This window comes from Trichomonas vaginalis, chromosome IV (genome assembly GCF_026262505.1).
Source record: "Trichomonas vaginalis G3 chromosome IV, whole genome shotgun sequence".
In the NCBI taxonomy this organism is placed as follows: domain Eukaryota; phylum Parabasalia; order Trichomonadida; family Trichomonadidae; genus Trichomonas; species Trichomonas vaginalis.
The window spans coordinates 15,018,453-15,042,244 of record NC_067206.1 but is presented as its reverse complement, the minus strand read 5'-3'; the positions used below and the strand labels follow the sequence as shown (position 1 = coordinate 15,042,244).

The 23,792-nt window shown below is 34.4% G+C and overlaps 9 protein-coding genes and 3 pseudogenes across 12 annotated transcripts, besides 3 other annotated features; 11 read left to right on the top strand and 1 right to left on the bottom strand.

Moving 5' to 3' along the window:
- Positions 1-16,483: part of a mobile genetic element that runs on past the window's edge.
- TVAGG3_0095980 lies at positions 1,345-2,888 on the top strand (annotated as a pseudogene). The gene has a single exon. A coding segment is annotated over exon 1 (1,544 nt).
- TVAGG3_0095970 (phage tail repeat-like family) lies at positions 3,074-3,712 on the top strand (the record flags this gene model as incomplete). Its single annotated transcript, XM_051222616.1, has 1 exon — positions 3,074-3,712. The coding sequence occupies one exon, from the start codon at positions 3,074-3,076 to the stop codon at positions 3,710-3,712; it is 639 nt and encodes a 212-aa protein (XP_051107602.1).
- Positions 3,867-4,982, top strand: TVAGG3_0095960 (integrase core domain containing protein family; the record flags this gene model as incomplete). Its single annotated transcript, XM_051222615.1, has 1 exon — positions 3,867-4,982. One exon carries the CDS (start codon positions 3,867-3,869, stop codon positions 4,980-4,982), a length of 1,116 nt encoding a protein of 371 aa, XP_051107601.1.
- Positions 5,199-5,864, top strand: TVAGG3_0095950 (uncharacterized protein; the record flags this gene model as incomplete). The annotated part of the gene is made up of 1 exon (XM_051222614.1): positions 5,199-5,864. The coding sequence occupies one exon, from the start codon at positions 5,199-5,201 to the stop codon at positions 5,862-5,864; it is 666 nt and encodes a 221-aa protein (XP_051107600.1).
- Positions 6,025-6,966, top strand: TVAGG3_0095940 (organellar and viral DNA polymerase type B; the record flags this gene model as incomplete). Its single annotated transcript, XM_001300957.1, has 1 exon — positions 6,025-6,966. The coding sequence occupies one exon, from the start codon at positions 6,025-6,027 to the stop codon at positions 6,964-6,966; it is 942 nt and encodes a 313-aa protein (XP_001300958.1).
- TVAGG3_0095930 lies at positions 10,717-11,294 on the top strand (annotated as a pseudogene). The gene has a single exon. A coding segment is annotated over exon 1 (578 nt).
- Positions 12,256-12,516, bottom strand: TVAGG3_0095920 (uncharacterized protein; the record flags this gene model as incomplete). The annotated part of the gene is made up of 1 exon (XM_001300959.2): positions 12,256-12,516. One exon carries the CDS (start codon positions 12,514-12,516, stop codon positions 12,256-12,258), a length of 261 nt encoding a protein of 86 aa, XP_001300960.2.
- On the top strand, positions 12,563-12,997 carry TVAGG3_0095910 (uncharacterized protein; the record flags this gene model as incomplete). The annotated part of the gene is made up of 1 exon (XM_001300960.2): positions 12,563-12,997. One exon carries the CDS (start codon positions 12,563-12,565, stop codon positions 12,995-12,997), a length of 435 nt encoding a protein of 144 aa, XP_001300961.2.
- Positions 13,977-15,317, top strand: TVAGG3_0095900 (uncharacterized protein; the record flags this gene model as incomplete). The annotated part of the gene is made up of 1 exon (XM_051222613.1): positions 13,977-15,317. One exon carries the CDS (start codon positions 13,977-13,979, stop codon positions 15,315-15,317), a length of 1,341 nt encoding a protein of 446 aa, XP_051107599.1.
- TVAGG3_0095890 (uncharacterized protein) lies at positions 15,348-15,788 on the top strand (the record flags this gene model as incomplete). The annotated part of the gene is made up of 1 exon (XM_001300961.1): positions 15,348-15,788. One exon carries the CDS (start codon positions 15,348-15,350, stop codon positions 15,786-15,788), a length of 441 nt encoding a protein of 146 aa, XP_001300962.1.
- On the top strand, positions 15,837-16,073 carry TVAGG3_0095880 (uncharacterized protein; the record flags this gene model as incomplete). Its single annotated transcript, XM_001300962.1, has 1 exon — positions 15,837-16,073. One exon carries the CDS (start codon positions 15,837-15,839, stop codon positions 16,071-16,073), a length of 237 nt encoding a protein of 78 aa, XP_001300963.1.
- Positions 16,101-16,483: a terminal%2Cinverted (terminal inverted repeat of Maverick-1A transposon ID:TVAGG3_0095870).
- A 2,298-nt stretch (positions 16,484-18,781) lies between these two features.
- TVAGG3_0095860 lies at positions 18,782-19,624 on the top strand (annotated as a pseudogene). Its single transcript has one exon. A coding segment is annotated over exon 1 (843 nt).
- Positions 19,625-23,697: 4,073 nt separating this feature from the next.
- Positions 23,698-23,792: part of a mobile genetic element that runs on past the window's edge.

The window sequence follows — 23,792 nt, the reverse complement described above, 5'->3', positions numbered from 1 at the left end:
TATAAACTTTGCTTGAAATATGTTTTAGTAAATTAAAGCAGTCAGGAGGGCTCTTTGAGCCCATCTTGGCGCTTTGCGCCGTCAGTCAAAAAATTTCAAGTTAGCAATTTGTAATATCTATCCAAAACTTCTTCAACAGTATTGAACTCATCTTCATAATGCAAACCTAATCTTATTGACTTGGTGCAGTTTTCACTAACACAATATTTTTCTGTTCTCTTGACTGACATAACTAATTCATTTGTTTCATCAAACAGCAACAACCAAAGTTCATGACCTAATACATAACATTCATACTTTATATTTTTAGCTCTGAGTTCTCTTGTAAGCTGTTGCATTTAATATTTTCTAAAAAGTCAACTTCAACAGTCATTCGCACTGGTGCCTTCAGTTCTACAGGCTCTCCTTGAAAGTCAACAAGTCTGAATTGCATGCCTTTCAAATTATGAGGACTAATGCGAACCCATTTACCTAAATGAGTTGCTATGACAGGAACGTTTGGAATGAACATTGAATTTCCTTCATAACAGAAAGACTTATATTCTACTGAACCTTTACTATTAACTCCTGAAATGCCTGTGACATTAGCTATTTTAGACTCAATGTACAAACAGTTGCCATAACATACGTATGGAACAGATTTCATCTCAATCGTTTTGTCAACACTTTTCAAAGGAAATGTCATATGGTATGCACCCAAAAGAAGTTGTACTCTATGACTCATTCTTGGTATCTTAAACTCCTTCACATAACTGAACTTCAAAACTCCTGCAATAAGTTTAACATTCATTAAGTTTTCTTCGTTATCCTTGTTTATTGTAGTATTTATGAGAGCATTTAACACTCCAGCTAATGTTTCCATCTTATATTCTACATTATTGTGAAATCTTATTTCGTGCTTCTTTCCATCTATTTCAATCTCCATGAAATCTGTTTCATCTGTTATAACGAATGAAGCGATAGTATTGAAGTCAACCATTCTGAATGCAAGCGCCTCATTCTGTAGACCTAAGTTTGTTTGTAGCTTTACTGTCCCGTATTCGTTTGGGTCTGTACTTTGCAAATAGAACAACATTTTATTCTCATTAAAATATGAGTATAGCTGCATATGCGTATGAAGCTGACAGAGCTAAACGTTTATATTTTGGTCAATACTCTCTCACACTTACTGACAAATATATTGTTATCACTGATGGAAATACTGAGAAATACATAACATGGAAGGACTATGAAAAGTTTGACCCTATTTTAACTCCATGTACTATGCCGTTTATAAAGGACGGTGAAATTATTGAAAAAGATAATACAACCGTATATAGGTCTGTTTATGAAGCATTAGAATATATGTTGAATCATAACCCAAAAAGATTTGACCCAAGCACTACACCATGTGCAATGCCTTTTATTAAGGACGGTGAAATCGTAAGAGTTCCGGATTCAACGGTTTACACAGCTGTTCAAAACAGTTTACAAAACATTTTAGCGAATATCTTTAATTCAGAAACTACAGAAATAAAATTACCATATATAACAGATGCTAAAGAAATTAAATCAAAAACGACAACATTATTTACGTCACTTAATGATTTAATGACTTATATCATTAATATTCCTGCACCAACTACAGCATTTGATCCAAACTCGACGGTTTGCAGTGTACCTTTCATAAATGACAGTTCATTAATTACTTTAAGGGATTCGACAGTAAATGAATCATTAAAGGCGTCATTAATGAAAATCATTGATTTTAATTCATTCACGAATACATATAATTCATTCATTAATGTTTCATATGCTTCTAAAGAAGGTGAGCCAAAAACTATGATAAAGCGGTGTATGAAATAAAAGCATCAACGACGAAATTGAATTCGTTAACTTTTGACGGTGATAGTTTCGTTAATGACATAACATCGGGGAAAACAATTTTAACGAAAGAATACTTAAAATCTCATGTTAGTGAGTTCGTTGAAATTGAAAAAGAAGGTGGAATTAAGTTCGATCCACTGAATTTCATTTTCAGCTTAGCGAATGCGGGTGTTAGTTTCGCTGAATGGACAACTATACAGAGTGAAATAAATGCAATATGGACGTTTTTGGGGTCAAAAGCGGGAATGGGTGAGCTTGTAAATGCTGCAAGAACATTAGGTGAAACAGGAAATTTTGTAGATGGTTTTAAAAGACTTGTTTCAAATGTTTTAACAAACACAAAGAAATTATTTAGATATACCATACATAACGGAGATTTTCGAACAGTAGCAACAAACCCTCCGGTTATGGCTGCGTTGATGATGGTTAGAGATATAAAACCACGTAACGACGGGAACGAAGAACATGAACAACAGGATACTGGTCGGGTTATTCGAGACATTAAAAACGTGTATCCTGAAGTTATTGATTTATTTAGAGGAGTTAATGATTCAATTTCAAAACATTCTATAACCCTCGATGAAGAGAATAAATTAACAGATTATATATTCGTCATTATTGCAGAATTAATGAAGAGAATAAATGAAAAAGGAAGTGATATCATTAATGTCAGCGATGTAATGATGAAAAGAAATTTTGACTCATTATTTACAAAACCGAAAACAGAATATAGTCTTTATGACGTAATTACCGAATTAATGAAAAAGATTAATGATAATAAGAGTTCTGGCGGAAGAGTTGAATTAGAAGTGAATGATGTTAATGAGAAATTAGCCGAAAAAGCAGACAAAAATGAGCTTTTAGCTCTGAGTGATAAAGTCAAGAACCACGTTCATTATATAACTTCAGACGAACAGATTATAACGGACTACCATGGATATTTAACACGAAGTGATGAAGCGAAGACAAAAATGTTAATGAAAGAAGATATAAATACATTCGTGCTAAAGGTTATGACATAAGCTGTACTGTACAGTATGATGTAGCTAAAGCACCAGAAGCATTTGGTTATACCGGTGAAATTTATGCCTCTACTTTCAATGTTAACGGTGTATTAGTTGAACCAAGATTTACTTTGAGAGTTAAGTCAAAAATAACGTTTGAAGATGCTATTAAAAGTAAAGCTGACAAAGTTGAACTCGAAGCAATGAACAAAGTTTTGAAATATCATAAACACAACATCTCCGATATAAATGAACTTCAAGCTACATTAGACAGTAAAGCCGACAAGAACCATACACATGAATCCTTCACTACTGTTAGAGCAGACGACATAATATTGAACTATACCCTTGGTTCAAGTGCACCTTTAGAGAATCCAAGTACAAGCGTAAAAGATACACTAAACAATTTAGATAACAGATGTATGAACATTGAAGGTCATGCCAGAAACTTTGAAGCATATGAACTACCAGCAATGTTAGATAAAAAAGCAGACAAAACAGAGCTTCAAACATTAAAGACTGAAATACTTCAAACATTATATCCTGTTGGTTCTATTTATACGTCAATGAACTCAACAAATCCAGAAACAGTTTTAGGTTTTGGTACGTGGAAGCAGATTGTAGACAAATTCTTATACTGTGCTAACTCTTCAAAGCAAACAGGAGGTTCGAAGAAAATTAAAGAAGCAAACCTTCCACCACACACTCATACAGGAACGACAAACTTTTCTGGCGACCATAGCCACTCATTAAAAGACCATCCATTATACAACTCAGAGTATGAAGCTGGCCATGACGTTTTATCTCCATCTTATAACAATGCAGCAAAAAAGATTTTTTGACCAACTGAACCGGGAGGAAATCATTCACACACTTTCACAACAAATCCAACAGGCTCGGGTGAAGATTATATGCCACCATTTGTGACTATATTCGCATGGTACCGCGTTCAATGAACGCGCTTGAGCCTAGAATAAAATCTTTAACTTTACATAAATGAGCTTGAAAGAAGTATTCGAACAACATCCATGGAGGTCATTTAAGAAGTTCAATGAAGCTGCAAAGAGTTGGGGATTTACTAACAGAGCTGAAGTGAAAAGGTTCTTTGACAAAAATGTTGTACATCAAACAAAAATAAACCCTTACGACTACTTTTTACCAATTTACTCCAACACTCCTGACGCATACCAATTTGACGCTCTCATTCAAAGCAGAAAAGGAGGACATAAACCATTCCTCATCTTCATTAATGTTAACACTCGTAAAGCATATGCATATCCAATGAGGAATAAAGGAACTCATGAAGTTTTAAGAGTTTTACAAAAGTTTGTAGCAGAACATAGCCCAAGTACTTTAACATCAGACCAAGACAGTGCATACCTCAGCAATGAAATCACAGATTTTCTCATTAAGCATAACATAACTCACTACACTACTGAAGACCATAACCATAACATACTCGGCATCATAAACCGCTTCATAAGAACGCTCAGAGATTTAAACCAAGAGCGAGACTTTACCGAAGAAACAATGAAACATTTTCTCGAAGTATATAATTCCTCAACACATTCTACAACAGGACATACACCAAATTCAATGACACAACAACAAGAAGAAAAGTATATACAAAAGAAACGAAGCCAAACACAAAATATCAGAAATTCAACACAATTTACCCTCATTCCTGGTACAAAAGTTCGTGTAGTTCTTGACGACAAACCGTTGACAAAGAAACGTTTAAGGTTAAGTAGAAACTATTATATCGTAGACTCTACGCAAGGTAATGGATATCTTATAAAAGCTGCTGACGACTCTATTGCGTTTTATCCTCGTCACAAATTAGTTGAAAGTAGTAATGGCAAACTTGCTGAAACCATTGACGAAGCAAAGCGAGGAGTGGTTATTGAAATACTTGGCTATAACATAAACGATGACACTTATAAAGTAAGATATGAAGGAGGCGTTGAAGATGTTATACCATCTAAGAACTTGAGAGAGTCAAAGCCAACACATCTGGGACCATTAGAGCGGGAGTACTGGAAAGACAAAAATAAGCCAGAAAGAATAAGAAAATTCTTCCAAACTTTTTCATTAGATGTAAATCAGACATGAATGAGAACAGTCATGATATCATTAATGGTACCATTTATTTTAACATAAAGACGCAAAGCGGCGAGGATGAAGTCCATGACCAAAAATAATGTTTAGGGTAGATGGTTAGATCTAACCTCATTTCTACCCTCTTGAATTTTCATGAATTTCATTAGTTAGAAAAATAACGCTAATTTTTTTCTAAGAAAATTTTTTATTTTGTATGTAAGAACAGTAATGTCAGTCGAAGCAAAAACATTCACGAACAAATCTAATGGCGAAACGTTCACAAAAGGCACTTATAACGGTATTGAAGTCTTACGTAGAGACAAGGATGGTTACATTAATGCAACAAAGATGGCAAGAGAAGCGAGAAGGTTAAACCATTTAAACAGATTTCTCAATAGTACTAAAATGCAGGAAATTCTTGAGTTTTGGATGAACGAATACGGTCAAGCCAAAAGTGGCTCGACCTCAAAACAAGCATTTTATGAGCTTACTAGGGGTGTTATAAATGAATTCAAAGGTATTTACATACATCCTGACCTCGTTCATTTTGTTGCTGAATGGTGCTCTGTAAAGTATGCATTTTATGTCAAAGATATTATGGACTCCATAGACAAGAAAGTTCATGAGAAATTAGATGAAGAAGAACTTGAAGATACAGTAGAGAATGCAAAACATTTGTTTGAAGAAGAAGTTAGGAAAATGCATGAAAAACAATTAGAACATGAACGTGAGATGTGTTATGGTTATAGAGATTCTCCATACGAACTAGACCAATGGGAACAAGAAGATTTAAAGAGAGAATTTAGAGAATATGAACTCGCTAAGATAGCATTAGAAGCTGCAGAAAAGAAGTTAAAAGTTTGGGGTCGTTTTGTACAAAAATATTGTGAGTAAATGAACTCATTATTTTTGCTGAATTCACCAAAAATAATGTTTATGGTAGATGGTTAGATCTAACCCCATTTCTACCCTCTTGAATTTTCATGAATTTCCTTAAGATAGAAAAATAACGCTAATTTTTTTCTAAGAAAAATTTTTATCTTGTATAAAAGATATGATTTCAACAATCGGTACAACAACAATTCAAACAACAACAGCACCAAACTCGTTAGTCATGAATCCAACATCTATGTTAGTAGAGATGAAAAGCTTCATTCCTTCTTCATATACTTTTGAAACAGAAATCCAGAAGATAAAGCAAGAACTTTTAACAAGTAATTTAGACTGTACCGCACAGGATGAAGAAAATGAACAGTATCTTTATGAAATGCAGGACATTATTGACCATTTACCCAAATTGCCTGAAATCCAACAACAAAAGCTCACTATTCCTGAATTCGACGAAATTGAAGTCAAAGCAACTGACTCAGTAGAAATAAAGAAGTTCATACGTAAAGTAAACTATGAGTTTTTAGGATATCATTGCAACCATAAAGTTATGGACAAAGATTGCGACATGGTATATAAGAACATCTCTGACATATATAAATCTGGGGAGTTTAAGACATACGACAACTTTGTTTCATTAGCTGCAAAATGTGTATGGCAGATAAGAGATAAAGATAGAAGAGGTAAGGTATGGAATGAACAGATAAAACCAACTGCTTCAGATTTAAAGAAAACCATTGACGCCTTAGTTGTTCTAGCTGGTTTTATTTCAATGTATAACGCAAAAATGAATCCGAAATGTTCTAAATGTAAAGCAGCAATGAGGAAATATAACTACTCCGTCAAAGAGATAGAACGTATGAGAAACGACTATGCAGACTTAAAGAAAGAAGCAGAAAAGCCAGCAGAAGATAAAATGGATATGTTAAAATTTCTGAACAAAAACTATCCAACTGCTGACGATTTCCTTCTATCTGACGTCAAGAAGAAGTATAAAGAAACCTTCGGCATTGTTAAAACTTTTGATATCCTCAGCGAAGAAATAGAAGCTACAAAACTGTTTAGAATCTCACGAATTCATAACGTTTACCATGTAAAACAGTTATAAATAATGAGGGTAGAAATGAGGTTAGATCTAACCTTCTACTCTAAACATTATTTTTGCTGAAAAATGACCAAATTTCATGAATTTCATTAGTTAGAAAAATAACGCTAATTTTTTTCTAAGAAAATTTTTTATCTTGTATGTAAAGACAGTAATGTCAAACATTGAGTTTGAAACAGTTAGAAAGATAGACAATGACACCAAAGTGGTTAGAATAGGTGATTTAAACGTAAGATACTGTAAGAAATACAACAAATATTCTTTGTCAGACATTATAACACCATCTGAAAAGAAAACAAACCACTGGGTTAGAAATGCTTCAACTCAGAAAATTTTGACAAGAAATCCTGAGCTTATGATATCGGTAAGATTCTATGGAACTACAGCATATCTCATTGACAAAAGTCTTATACCAATAGTTTTGTTATGGTTAGACCCAGTTGTTGGATATAACTTCATAACTTATGGTTCATTCGATACGGAACGTTGCAGTGAAGGCTTACTTTACATCGTTCAGAAACCGAAGGACTTCAATACAAAGAGATATAAGATAGGAAGAACATATAATATAACTCAAAGATATGACTCTACAGTCAATAGAGTCAAGGTTGTGTTCGTTAATGATATGAGAGCTGCTGAAACAGAACTACTTGAAAAGTTTGAGAAAATGTATGGTGTTCCCATGAAAGGTAAAGAAACGTTTGAAGTAGATGATAGAATTCATGAGTTCATAAAGCCGCAACGCGGCGAGGACGAAGTCCATGCAAGAGCATTTCCTTTAAATGACGTTGCTATTGACTTATATCATAGACGTTCAGTACCTCATGAAGTAAGAAGAGAAATGTTTGACATAACAAATGTAAACGTTGGTGAAACAAGAAGAAGAGACGACACACTGAAACAACAGAGAAGAGAGATGTTTAAGAGCGCTATAGAACAAGTTCGCAAAGCTAACGATGTCATTCGTTCCATTGACGACAAACCAAAAGAAGGTGAGAGATGGTTAAAGAAAGATGAAGAGAATAGGAAGAGAAATGTGAAGTCAGGCAATAGACTCATTGACTTTAATATCGAAGCTTTAGATGAACCAAACAGAGACTACTTACACAAACATTTCGGTAAGGTTTTCATGAGACTCTTAGAGAAAATTAAAATAAACTCCCAACAAAGATGGATGGTATGTTATAAACTTGGTGGAAAGTATGAATGTTCTACGTTAAACCTCAATAATATTGGAACATTACTACATCAGCTCTTGAAGGAGAACTTTATATCAGAGATAGAAGCAAATGCTGCAGGTATTGTTGAAATGCACTATGACTTCTTCTTGACAAACATAAAGAATCTTACTGAAATAAAGATGTATGATTTAACAGAATATGAAGGCTTAACGATGTCAGATGTAAAGAAAGGCCAACCAAAAAAGAGACCATATAGAGATGAAAGCACACTGACAGAAAGACAGAAAAGATTATTGAACAGACTTAAACAAACAGGAGATAAACAAGATATAGATGACTTCTGGAATGAAATCCTTGGTGAAAAGAAGTTTTATAAGAAGAGAAGCGGTCAGTTCTGGAAGTATCTTTGCACATTACCTATAAATCTTGAACGCTACCAAATTTTCAATGAATTGAACAAAAGAACTGCAGCACTTATGACAGAAGACAATTGTTTCGTTTATGCTTGCATTCGGGCTGGAGTAGATGGAGAGACTATTGACCACATGAGAGAAGTCATTCGTGTTAGAGACTTTCCTCAAAGTAAAGTACAAGAAATTTCTGACGCAACCATTGGTTATTTCGACAACTCCAAAGATAACAGAATAATTCACTACATACCAAAAGAATGTGAAACTGCTCGAACTATTGACTTACTTCTTGTTGAAGACCACTACATGCTAAATGAAAGATTACCAATGACAACATACTTCATCAGAAATTACAGAGAAATCTTGAAGGAGTGTGGTGGAATGAACATTGAGAAACAGATGAAGATTTATACAAAGAGAGAGAACAAATATGTTGTTCGTAATGATAGAACTACACCTCTATGGGATGTTATGAAAACATTGTGGGAGTGTAAATATTTCGAACCTATTTCTTATGGAGAACTTTTCACATATACGACTGACTTATATAAACAGAACCTTGCACCATTTAAAGACTTGTCATATTCTCCTAAGTATTGTGTTCGACTGAAGGAGAAAGCAGAGTCAAAAGAAGTAAATAAAGCTAAGTGTAAGTTCATACCTGAGCACGTTTTCTTTGCTGACTTTGAGTGTAGCACAGACGGCTTTCATAAAGCCTTTAACATCTGTTACGACGGTGAAGATGGTTCTGTGAGTGAAAGCATTTGGGGTCAGAACTGTGCAACAGAATTTTTGGAACGACTTCCTGACAAGAGTTTAATATATTTCCATAACCTCGGTTATGATATAAACTTCATCTTAAGACACATGACAGAAGTGAAAGGAACTCCCATCATTAAAGGTTCACGAACAATGCAAATAACTGGCTTATATAAAGGAAGGGCAATTATTATAAAAGACTCTTACAGTGTTATAAATAAGAAGCTTAAACTATTTCCTGCTATGTTTAACTTACAAACAGGACCGAAAGAAGTATTTCCATACAACTACTACAGCAGTACTTTGTTAGCAAATGACAACAGAACTGGTGTCATTTCTGAAGCGTGTAAGTTTATCCAGGATGCAGATACATTCATGAAAAACATAGATTCCATCAAAGGTTGCAGAATAGATGAGAACCACTTCGACTTAGAAAAGTATAGCACATTTTATTGGCAAACAAGATGTAAGAATTTTAAGAGAAGGTTTTGTTAAGTTCCGCAATGACATATTGAAAGAATTTGATTTAAACGTATATGACTACGTTAGTATTTGTTCAGTTGCTAAACAAATTATTTGAGAACAGAGTGTACTTCCCGAATGGAAATTTATATGACTCTCAAATAAACCAAGAGAATTTATTTCACGCTGTATTCAAGGTGGAAGATGTATGCTGTCAGATAACATGAAACAAAAGAGCGAAAAGAACTCATTGCTGATTTCGACGCTGTTTCATTATATCATCAGCTATAGCAAGACTTTATACTTTAGAAGGTATTCCAAAGGTTTATGAAGAAAAGTGTTAAGCACAGAGTATCTCATGAGACATTTATTCGATGACGACCAAAAGGAACCCATTGGTGAAAAGTTTGTGTCTGGCTTCTTTGTTCTCATTAAGATAACAGAGATTGGAATACATAGACACTTTCCTTTAATTGTTTGTGACCCTGAACTAAATCCAGACTTAACGTTCCCAGAAGTTCAAACACTTGCTGTTTAATGTATTGTTGACCATATAACATTACAAACCTCATAAAATATCAAGGTGTCAATGTGAAGTGTTGCAAGGATACTATTACGATGGAAACAGAGATATTAGAATAAGAGATGAAGTAAAGAAGTTGTTTTGAGTTAAGGTTTAAAGTATAAGAAAGAAGGAAATCCTTTGCAAGAAAATATAAAGCTCATTCTGAACAGTATTTATGGCAAAACTATTCTATCTCCTATTGAGTCAAAAATAACCATAGTAAATGACAAAGATGCTATAAGATATGCCATCAGAAACTACAACCATATAGTGAAGTTCGAAGGTTTGGATGGTTCAGATAAACTATTTTCAAAAGCTAACGAAAAGCATTTGCAGACACTTTAACTTCTGTCCACTTGGTGTTAACATTCTGTCTATGTCGAAGAGAATAATGTGTGAAGTATTCTGTACTGCTGAGGACTTAGGAATGGACATCTTTTATAGCGATACGGACAGTATGCATCTCTACAATGAAGATATCCCTCGTTTAGCTGAAGAGTTTAAGAAGAGATACGGTAGAGAACTTATTGGTAAAAACCTTGGTCAATTTCATAGCGACTTTGCAGAAATCACACCTGGAAAACAAAGTTTAGCATACAAGTCAATATTTTGTGGAAAGAAGACTTACATAGACTTACTCACGAATGATTTAAATGAAGTTGCATTTCACTGCAGAATGAAAGGCGTGAAGCAAGATGTTATTGCTTTAACCGCTAATGAAATGTTTCCTGACTCTGTTCAGTGTTTCTATGATGAAGATAAAGGTTTAATGGTTCCGCAAGGAACATATGAAAAGACTCTGAGTTCAGTTTAATGAAACTTTACAAAGCACTTTATGACGGTCAAGAGATTGGATTTGACTTATGTAAGTCATGTCAACCTTGCTTTGAGAAGAGAAGTTTAACTTCTCAATAACGACTAAAACAAGCTTTATTCGTAAGTTGAAAGTTCTGAGGTCATTTATTTTTGTCAGCAATGAGGTCATTCGTGATAAAAATAAGCCGCTAGCGGCAAGGGCGAAGCCCATGTGGTCATTTACAATACTGCGATGGTAGAGTTTAAGAGTTGTGCTTCAATGTAGAGACAGTCCTTATGGTCTGGAGGTAAGAACACTGGGCAGTTATGGTCATGAGTGGAGAACATGTCTATCCAAACTCACGATTGAAGCCAGTTAATTTATAGTATTTAGGGTTAGGAAGTGGTGTAGTTCTTGTATGACCTATGAACTCATTTTCAACTTCCTTACTTAAGTTTGAATATAATATAGCTTGCTTTCTATCCCAAATGCCAGGTGTTACAATCTTTGAAAATTCATTTTCCTCGGAAGCATTGCATCATAATTGAAAACATTCTTGAAATCATCACTTGGTTCAGAGATTTGAAATCTTATACGTAATGGATTTTCTTTCTTTTTAGCGACTTCATTGAATGGTGAGAATACAACAAACTGACAGTCATGTGTTCCATCTTCATTTTCATTAAATTCATAATGAAAGTCTATAAGTTGTGGCTGACTACCTTCTTCTTTCAGTTGTGCAAGAAACTCACGTAAAGGCTGTAAAGTTTGTACTTCAATGTTGAACTTTTTCTCAAACATCTCATTAAATGAAATCATACATTGCAACAATGTTGTATCGTCTTTAAAGTATTTGTATATGTGAATGTTTTGGGCGCTTAAAGACTGTTCGTCATTTTCTATCTCGACTTGAAGTATAAAGTCAACCTTTCTGAAAGCACGTGTTATATACATAGATGTTATGCCAATGTACTTCTCTTCATTTATGTTCACAATGCAGTCTGTTGGAAACTTAAACGTTACTCTGTTCCCCTTTATTTTGACGTCAGGGTTTTCACTACTGAACACAACAGATAAAGGTATTTGTCTATACATTTAGTTCCGATAAAAATAAACCATTTACTCTTTCTTTGCTTCAGCTTCTTTAGATTTTGCTTCAGCTTCTTCTCTAGCTTTCTTCGCCAGCAAACGTGGGTTCTTTTGTCTTCCAGCAGCTAATGCAGCAAGTTGTTTTTCACTAAGTTTTCTCTTTGGTCTCTCTGGCTTTTGTTCTTGTTTTTGTTCCTTCAGTTCGGATAAAATTTGCTCACGAATTTCTTTCTTCAATGCTTCAACATCTATGACCCCTTGGGTCTTGTCCGTAGGGCTTGTCTGAGTCATTTGACTGCAGATAAAAAAACAAAATTAAAACTTTAACCGATGTAAAATGAGCTTGTCAAAATCAGAGCGAGAGTCTATTATATTAAATGACGCAAGAGGAATACAACATCCTTTCTATTACGTAAGTCAGAGTAAAGATGGTAAAATATACGTAAGAAAAAGAAAGGTACCATTAGCAAATGCAGAGAGCGACAGCATTAAGGTGCATGGCAAGGGTGAAGTCCACGAAGCCCATATAAAACCTTCTGTTCAAACTGAGCCACCAAAAGAACAAGAAGAAAAGAAGCCAGATGTACTTTCAATAACGAACCAAGAGCTTATTGCAAAGTTCGTGAATTTCATTGAAAAACAAACCGAGTCAAAGAACCCTGACCCACCAGTGAAAGAAGTTGAGACAAAAGAGAATGTACAGTTCATTGAAAATGTCAAGAAACAACGTCCACCACGAATGCCAAGAAGAAGAGTGAGAATAATGAAGTAAATAGATATTTTTATCTGAAGTAAATACATGCAGAACGAACAGCTAAACGAATTTACTCCAGCAGAGCATATTCATCAGATTCGCTCATATTTCGATATCATAGATAGAGATGTGAAAACTTAAATTTTATAATCCCTGGGATGCACTTTCTTCGATTTTTTTTAAATTTTTGGGATAAATTTTGACATCTTTTTTTTTGCTGGCGACCCCCCGTTTAGGGCATCAAAAAAACATGTTGTTTCGTTTCAAGATCGGGATATGTTGTGAACCCGACTTCTTTCATTAATGAAGTGATTTCTTAAGTTGAATAAAAACAAATTTGATTGAAATTCATACAAAATTTCTTTTTATCATTATTATTTAAGATGCTTTTTTATGTTGAATTGTTAATTTTTTTATTTCCACCTGGGATATTTTGAATTGGGCTAGCCCAATCCCACCTCTCAATTTTCTCTCAATTGGGCAATGGGGATCCATATAAAATGTATTGTAACAAAATTTTACATGCATAATATAGTACAATTAAACAACATTCTAAAAATATTAAATTCACATCATTTACTTGAAGATTTTATATTTTCAACAAAAATTAATACAATAATTACATTAAATTGAGGAGATTTATAATATTTATTATAAATTAAAATATTATTACTCATTAATTTGTTGAAATATTGCATTTTAGTGGTAAAAATTAAAATTTAAGTTTACATGGAGAAAAAAATTTTTAAATTCCAAAAAAAAATTCAATTGGGATAACGATAGGGACAAAAATTTAGAATCCCCATATGCTTGGGATAAAATCACATGACTAATCATAGACAATGCAGTTCAAATTGGTGACACTAATAGAAAATATTCTGACGCAAAGATTCCATCACAACCTGGAACTGCTAAAGATAACACATGGGTAACATTCAATCTCTCACCTCCTGGTGAAAATATGTTGGACCTTTACAATACATTCATTACGTATAAAATGGAAGGTCAATTTATTGTAGATAAAGAAATTGGTTCAGGTTCCAATAAAACAAACCCACCAGGATTTTGGATTGGTTTCGATGACGCTTTCTATGCAGTTGCTGGATATCAAATCCTTGCAAATGGTCGTATCGTATATTCTCAAGACAACGCAAGAGAAGAAGCATATATAACTTCAAACTCACAAACTACCGAACAAATAAAGAAAGTAGATGTTTTCTCGAAGACTCGACATGAAGATGTATGGAGTCATTCGGGAACATGCAGAACAGGACAAATTGTTAGTGGTCCAATTACAGCAGGAAAATCATTTGATTTTAAGCTTCGTTTAAGAATTCCTGTTAGAAGATTCCTTCCATTAGAAGCTATTCGATTTATTCCAGCTTTTGCAGGAAACATTCAGCTTAAAGTAAAGTTCAGTAGCGACGCCTTACAATGCACATCTATATCTGTAAATGATATCATTGCTTTCAATCCAACTCTTAAAGTTGCATTTGCTTCAGATTCAAATCCACCGACAAATAAATTTGTTCCATGGAATGAACCATTCACTATGATAACGAAGGCAGTAGAAGCTAGTGGAACAGTTACTATTACAACTGTAACCCAGCAACTATTTCGAACAAAGATGGATTTTAATGAATGTTTTATTCATCCAAAGTCATTCTCTTTAGACCCTAACATTTATACAGAACTTGTAGAACATTATACAAACGAGGCTTTATGTTTTCCTGTTAAAGTTATGGATTGGATTCCTATGGACGGTTCATTCTCAAAGAATACAGATAGTTCAAGTGCAACATTTACAGCAGCTTATACACCTATTAATGTTAAAAGTATTTGGGCACTATTTAGAAAGAAAGACAACTATTATGTTAATTTTGAGAACCCTAAGTTTAAATATCTTCAGCTTTCCATGGGAGCTTATGGAAATATGCCTGCAGAACCTGAAAAATTATATGGACCTGTATTTTATGAAATGGTTGCGAACGCTTGCAATACAAACAATGATATGATAGGATTTAATGAAGATGTTATGAGGTCATTGGTGGATGATGGTAGTGTGGAACATAAATGGGATAGCTATGACAACACACATTTCTTATGTGGTTTTCCAACAGAAGTGGACTTTTGCTTCCAGCAAGGTCAAACATCTACTGCTCCAATAACATACAAATTGTCTGTTAAAGGACCTATTGAACTAGCAACTGAAAATGTACCAAAGCCACTTATTGGATTTATAAGGGATTGTTGCTTTGCCATTCAGGTGCGTGCTAATGGCTTCCCCATAATAAGATTAGATGACTATAACTTAGCTACGGACGACAGTGAGGAATAAAGGATGAACGTTTATTTTTAAAGCTTATAAATGAGTTCTTCATCAAGCTCTCGTGAACCTTCACCATCTATGAAACAAACTTTACCAAACGATTATGGAGCACCTATTGAATATTTCTTACGAGCTGCACAATGGCAAAGAGCAGTCTCACCAAGGTTAGGTGTTCCACCAGCTCCTGTCAAAAATAGCATTTGGTCAAGTCCTTATATAAAATATGGTCTCCCACTAGGTTTGCTAGCTACAGCAGGAGCAGTTATGATGTTGAAAAGAAATAAAGCAAATGTTGTAAATAATACTGAAGTAGCTGAAGTTAAACAAACTCCAACACCTTCACAAGCAAAACCTTCAATGACTCCTGAACCTATGGAAGTACAAACTCCTGTTCAAAAGTCAACTCCTAAACCGACTCCAACATTTAAACCAGAACCTACTCCTCAAATAAATCGTAAAACTCCTGCGTTTCCTTACTGAAAAAATAACGTTATTTTTATTTAATATTAAAATTTTTATTTGATTGAAATGACAAATAAAGTCACTGAAGCAATGAAACAAAAGTTTTTGGTAGAATACATTAAATCAGGAACTATTCCAGAAGGTTTTTACATTCATACTATGAAGGATGGTAGAGTTCAGTTTAGAAAGATAAAGCAACCATTAGATAAAGAAGGAATTTTGAGAAAGATTAAACTTCATGAGGACAACATTGCTGAACTTAAGAAGAAGTTAGAAGAGTTGGAGAAAGGAAGAGAGTTATAAAGCAATGAGAACGTTTATGTTATGAGAAATTTTTAACGTTAGTTTTATTTTTACTGAAAATTTTTATTTGGATGTAATGACGAAAACTATTGAGATAACAAACTACAACGGTCATGAGTTCAAGAATTTGTTCTTCGTTCCTCGTGAAAATACATTCTATCAGATACGAGGGAGAAAGGGTAAAGTTAGTTTAAGCATTTATGATAGCAAACATAATGGAAGATATATACAAGCAGTAGATACAAACGGTAAGCGTGTTTCATTAGCTTTGTCAAAACTTATAAACATTAATTATGACAGCGACTTTGACTCAGACGATTGGAGCGACAGTAGTGATACTGAAGAATATGAACTATTATGTGAAGTACAACAATGGAAAGAGTTGCAATACTTTTGTAAATGAGAACGTTAGTGAGAACGTTAGTGAGAACGTTTATTTTTTCATGCACGTGCATTGTGTCGCGGGGAGTTGCCATGGGCAATGACCTGCGCACAATATATAACATACAGAGAGGTGAGATGAGGTGGTTTATGTGATAAATACTTTACGTGGCAGAAATAGTTTAAGGTTATTAGAAATATTGCATCTGCAATGTAAAATATACGTTAGTGGTTTTGTAAAGTGTCAGATTGACATATCTTCGGTAAGATGGTGCGCAGTGCCACCGTACTGAAGATATGTATACTAACTAACGCGACCCATATGAAAATACTATTGACTATGACAACAATGGGAACCCGATAGGTACTCACATTCGTGTTCGTAAAAATAGAAGAAAGTATACAAGAGAATATTATGAAGTTTTAGGCAAACATGGCAAAATGTACACACTGCAAGCAGAAGATAAAACTACTATTGCCAGACCTCGTTTCAAACTTGTCAAAGTTCAAGGTGGTATACTTTCAAAGACAGTTCCTAACAAATATAAGACAACTCCTGACGAATATGCTAAGAAGTTGAAAATGACGACTAAGCAATTATATACCCATGCGTAAACTGTCATGTAAGGTGGCATGTATTCTTTACTTTTGTCCGTTGTTTGTGTATATCCTGAAACGAAATGTGTATGGTTTCCTTCTCCTGAGTGTCACTCCAGTAACAATTTATAGCAAACTTAACGTCGTCTTTAACATCATATCCTTTACCTTTTGTCATTCCTGACCAATCCATATCTATGCTTATGCCAACCTGCTTGAGATGTACTTAAATCTATGTAATGACTGTGTGCAGGTAAATTTTCACCTGAAATCGTTTTACTTCCACCTGTTTCCTTTGAAGAGTTTGCACAATACAAAAACATGTCGACTATTTGTTCTCATGCACCAAACCAAACATTACTTGAGGACCTCTTGCATCCATAGATGTATAAATAGAACCTATGGGTTCATTAAATCAACATATGAGATATTATTAGGATTGTCTCTTTTGAACTTAAAATATAGTGCAACTATTTCAGGTTTCTTCTGGTTTGTGTCAGAATATTTTTATAATATAATCTTATGTTTTTCAGGGTAGGTAAAGTCTTGACTATAATATTTATTTCTGTCATCTGTATAATAATATACTATTCTCGTTTTTTCTATTGCATTATCTTTTATATCTATAATAATCTAATATAATGGTAGCTTTTGTTCATCTACATGTGGTGTTCTGTCGTCATCTCCATAGTCATAATAATGTGGTGCTGGAGCTAGGTCAGGCAATGTCATATCTGCCATTTCATAAACTCTTAAATATTTCTTTTGTTCGTCTCCATATAAGTTTAAGTAGCAGTTGTTATCTAATGGAACTTTAACTTATGTACCATCATTCTTTTTATAGCTTACATACATTTCATTGTTATTTTTCGGAATGAGTTTATGCCGTGTACCATTTTCTAAGGACTGTACCAACTGCCATCTAAAATATTTATTTTCTTCATTGACAGAAAAGTCACCAACAATAGTTTCAAATTTTGTTCCTATACAAACTTTGGTATATTTCATTGAATATGTTTATCTGCTTTATTTTCAAGGCTAACGTTTAAGTTTGTAATATCAGATATAGAATGTGTATGTCCAACGTCACTTTTCCTGTTTAAGGTTTCTTGTAAGTTTGTAATATCAGATATAGAATGTGTATGTCAACGTCACTTTCCTGTTTAAGGTTTCTTGTAAGTTTGTAATATTTGCAATGGTATGTGCATGAGTCTTATCTGCTTTTGTCTCCAATGTTTCCTTAAGACTTGGTATTTGGTTAATATAATGTATATGAGTCTTTTTAGAATATTCGTTTTCAGCTCTTGTCACTTCACTTGACATTTTATTGTCAACATATGTTTGTTGCTAGTTCAGGATGAGTATGTTCTTTTGTTGCATAAGCATTGTTAGCTCTTTCTTCTTCTTTTGCTATTGCATCGTCTCATATTCTTTGTCAGCTTTGTTGTCAACATCTGCTTTCAAAGAAGTCCCATTTATAGGTTTCTCGTTTAAAGTTCCTTTTGTTGGATTTATACAGACAGTATGGTTCTTATTGTCTTGAAACAGAAACTCATCTGTCATTGGGTTTATTGTCAGTTTTAAGTTTCCTTCTTCAATGACTCAGATATCTTAGAATAGTTGAAAAAGTTTGTTGTGTTCTTATTTAGAGCTTGCATAATGAGTTGTCGGTTGTGTTGTATTTCTCTCATAGACGCTGTTTCATTTGACATTTTTATTATAGATAAAATATGCTTCCAATAGAAAAAGAAAATTCTAGAGTTGCTACAACTAAACCATTAGATGAACTTTTACTAATGTCGGTCAAAAGTTTGAGACAGATACCGTAAAGCATGAAGGCTATCGTTTGACTACCCATTAAGATGGTTAAGAGACCCATCCGTCACAAAAGCTATTGGCTTTCGTAGAATGAAGTTCATTTCAGAAGCCATACATGGTTTCCCATTTACGGTCGGTTTTGAAGTTCGATACTATAACAAAGAAAAACGTATGTATGAGAAATTTGAACGGAAAACTTTTACAAGTTAGTTTGCTTATAAACTTAGAAACAACTCTTCAAGCTTTTCAAGAAAAATAAACGATATCTATATTGAATATGCAAACCAGTTTAACATTGACGAAGGAGAATACCATCTCGATATTAATTTATGACAGGAAAAATGCAACTGTTAAAATCAATAAAATAGAAGACCTTGGAGAAAACGTTTATATTTCTACAAATATAACAACTTGGCATGGTATAGATTTATGAGGATGTTAAATCAGCCTGCAGCATATCCAGTACACCCGGACTTTATGAAGTCGAAAACCCTAATGGAACATATGAAAATATTTTCGACCAAGATGCTATTATTGTTCATGCTTCATTTTCTGGCGCCCAAAACTCTTTCTTATGCTTGGCAAATGACTTTTACGAAAAACCTACAAAGTTATACGAACCACCAAGTGGAAGTATTTCAGACTTTCAAGTATGGTTTACTACAGATGGAAGAAAAAGAATAATTCCATTATACCATGCGTTTTACTTAGAACTTAGTTTCATATACAACTACTATCGAACGGTAAAAATATAATTTTTAATACGGTTGAGGTTTTGGATTTGGTTGCAACTAGACTGTGGTGCAGGTTCAGGCTGTTGTATAACAGGAGCTTGTTCTTCTGGTTCGGGTCTTTAGGTATAATACCAACGAACTGACCTACTCTTTTACCAATATTTTTGACACCGTTCCAAATTCCTTTTCCTACGTTTTGACGCCATTCCATATACCTCTTCCAACTCTTCTGAAGAAGTTTCCAATACTACTGAAGAAACCCATTTACTATATGTAAAAATCTAATGTCCGCCTAGTCTCTTACGTTTCCTGTTGAGTTACATAGCATTCTTTAACTGAGCTCATACATTCTGTTTCTCCTCTGGTAGAAAACATATTCTGGGTCAACTCCTGTGTTCGCGTCATCTGCATAAAGTTGTTTATATCCCACTTCAGGGTTTGTATAAAACTCTTTCCATCTCATATTTGCATACCATGGTGGCAAACCTAACGCAGCGTCATTTGACATGGCAGTTTGCATTTGTAATCTGTTGGCACTTGACCATAGTTTGCCATTGCAGTTTGTATTCTAACTTCATTTGGAATATTCTCTGGGTTTGGTTGTCCAGGTTGCTGTGCATTCGCTAAGTTCTGTGCGTCCATTAATATTAGATAAAAATATCTCTTACGAGTACATTGCTGAACATTTGCAGGCATTGGTTCATCTTCATATTCTCTGTACTTTTCTGCCACGTCAAATAAATAAATGACACAATGGAAAAAACCTAAAACAAGTAGTCCTATTTCAACCACATTTACTTACTAATAAAATTTCTTTATTGTGACACTTTCTCCAGTTTATAGGACCTCTCTCATATTCTATCTTGTCATATATAAACTCATAGTCATGTATGTCCTCTAACCATCTCATAACGGTTTCCAAACCACTTTTATCGGATGTAAAGTAAAAGCATGGACAGTTATGTATAACGTCTAAAGTTTCTAAAGAGTCTCTCAAAGTCCAGTCTACTTGGTATTGAAAATCCCATGTGTTATAGAACGGCGGGTCCACTATAAAGAAAACATTTTCCTTGTCTTTATATTTTTCATACAACTCTGTCCAATGACATCTCACAAACTCTATACCCTCGATATATTTTCTATGTCCTCTTTGAAAACATTTGTATAGTTAAGATATAAAACTTTTGACATAAGTGTTTCAATGTCATGAACTCTTATAGAACCACTATATAATAGTCTAGCAGATATACTATCCCAGTCTATATATTCTGCTTTTTTCAAAACCTCTCTCACAATATTTTGTTATCTAATGGTATACGTTCCATCTTACCTATAGGTATCTTTTCTTTTAACTCTTTCAATATATTGTTTGTGTCTGGTATATGTTTGAGACGGTCCATATAGTTGTCGAAGTCATTGCATATAATCTTTGAGTCTGGGAATATTGTATGACATAAATGGGATATATAGAAACTTCCGCCGAACAAATCTACAAATGTTAGACCATTCGGTAGTTTCTTAAGTTCTCTCAATATAATATCTTTACATCTACTCTTATTTCCAAAGAACGTTAACGGCGGTTTTGTAAAATTCATTTATATATAATAATAAAAATGTTTTTACCCGAAAAGTGACAGAAAAGTGACAAAACAGGAAAACATATATAATTTGTGAAAAGTGAAACAAAAGTGACACCATTAATATGATGTAAATAACAACGGTTTTGGTTTTGTCACCGGCTGGTCGGCTGGGGTTCGGTCCTCCTCTTGGGTCTTGGGCAAAATTTCTTATGGGCTAGAGGGCGCAACGCGCCTGGAAGCCCCACTTACCTGACCTTAAGTCCGGAAGGAATTGTGGAAGAAATTTGATTCAGGGGCTTAAAACGTTCAATAGCGGAGAACCATGCTTGGGTAGGCGTTGTCTGTGGAACAATACCCGTCTTCATGTCCAAAAATGCCTCAAAATGAGATTTGGCATATTCGATATCTTTATTTATTTGGTTATAGGCGGAGATTATTCCAAGATGGCCATGCTGCTCAATTAGGTTTCTAATAGTTACCTTAAGATCTTTTGGTACATTAACGTTGGGTCTCCCGCGCTTAAGGGGAATAGACACAGATGGGTGAGGCTGAGGCTGAGTATTGGCAGAGAGCTGTTGCTGTGGGGGAGTGTTGGCAGAGAGTTGTTGCTGTGCCGAGGTGTTGGCAGAGAGCTGGCGTTGTGGGGGAGTGTTGGCAGAGAGTTGGCGTTGAAGAGGAGTGTTGGCAGAGAGCTGGCGTTGTGGGGGAGTGTTGGCAGAGAGTTGTTGCTGTGCCGAAGTGTTGGCAGATAGCTGGCGCTGAAGAGGGTTGTTGGCAGAGAGCTGGCGTTGTGTCTGGGTGTTGGCAGAGAGCTGGAGTTGTGTCTGGGTGTTGGCAGAGAGTTGTTGCTGTGGAAGAGAGTTGGCAGAGAGCTGGCGTTGTGTCTGGGTGTTGGCAGAGAGTTGTTGCTGTGGAAGAGAGTTGGCAGAGAGCTGGCGTTGTGGGGGAGTGCTGGCAGAGAGTTGTGGTTGTGAGGGAGTGTTGGTACTGCTGGCTAATGAAAGCTGGCGTTGAAGAGGAGCGTTGGCAGAGAGCTGGCGTTGTGGCGGGGTGTTGGCAGAAAGTGGGCTTTGTAGAGGAGCGTTGGCTGTTGAGAGCTGTTGCTGTGGAACAGAGTTGGTAGTGCTGGCTGATGAAAGCTGGCGTTGAAGAGGAGCGTTGGCTGATGAGGGTTCTTCCTGTATACGAGAGTCGTTTGAACTTTGTAATATCAAATAATCGGTAAGGAGAGTGTCATCTCTGTGTTTCAAAATGGATGAACACTCGTAGAGTCGATTATTATATTTAATGTAGAAAGTAGTAAACTCTTGAAGTTTGTATGTATGATGTAAGTACTCTTCAATAGTAATTAGTCTATTACATAAGAGAGCTTTGTAAAATGTTATCTTGTTAATTGATGAACGAATAGTGTTGTTGACTAATGGAACATTTGTGAGAACAATGGCTAACGGTGTGCGCCTTTGAATCTGTGCTAGAGCTGTTTCAAGCCAAGCTGAATCAACTAAGGTGTACAAATTCATTTTAAACAAATTTGAAATGAAATAATTTGTGAGAATTTGAGAATAATTTAATTATTTCAGAAGTCTATATTGAAAAAATATTCTTAACAAAATTAATTTAAATGGTTCAGAAAATAAAAAATTAAAATTAATGGAAAAAACATGATTAGGAATAATTAACAATAATAAATATCATGGTTTTGGATTATTTAAACAGCTATAAAAGAACGAATTTTACAAATTACGATAAAAAATTATTGAAAAATAATGAAGAGGATAAGGATTTGAATCGAAAATTAAAAGGATGATTATGTGTCAAATTAAATTAAAATAAAAATTTTAGAAGATTTAGACAAGAAATAGTGCAAAGAATTAGAATTAACATAAAAATCGAAAATTTAATAAAGGAGAGATAAAATTATTGTAGTATTCAATTGAAAAATTTTATAAAATAAGGAATATTGGTAAACAAATAAGTTTCATCTAAAAAAAGGAAAATAAAAATATAAAAATTGAAATAAAAACAGAAATATAAAATATTTTTAAAATGCAAAAAAGTTTCATACTAATCGTTTTTGTATAATATTTATCATTGAAAGATTATTGAAAGATATTTTGAAAGAAATCGAAAGAGTTAAGAAATATTGAGAAGAAGGACAATTGAATGAATTTTTGGCCGATTGTGCTATGCAAAGTTGATGATAATTGCAGGAAATTTTGAGATTTTCGAGATTTTGGAGGGTGTGAGTACTATTATATGTAATAGTATCTCACACCCTCCAATTCATCCTATGGCGTCGAAAAAAATTTGGTGAAATGTCGTCGCATTTCACCAAAATTTCTCGGCGCCATATAGAGAACTAGAGTCTGCGAGGTACTGATTCTATCTATGTACCTGGCAGACCCTAGTTCTCAGCCAAATTGGCTAAAAATTGCTCGCAATTGTTTGCCATGTAAACTGTCACTTTTTGAGGAGATTTGACAGAATGTCAAATCTCCTTTTTTCGTATATAAGAATACCACACATTATCACAATGCTATCGTCGGGTACTTATTAATTTTATAAAACAGGGGGGTGATCTGAAAATGGCTCAAATTGAATGCGACAAA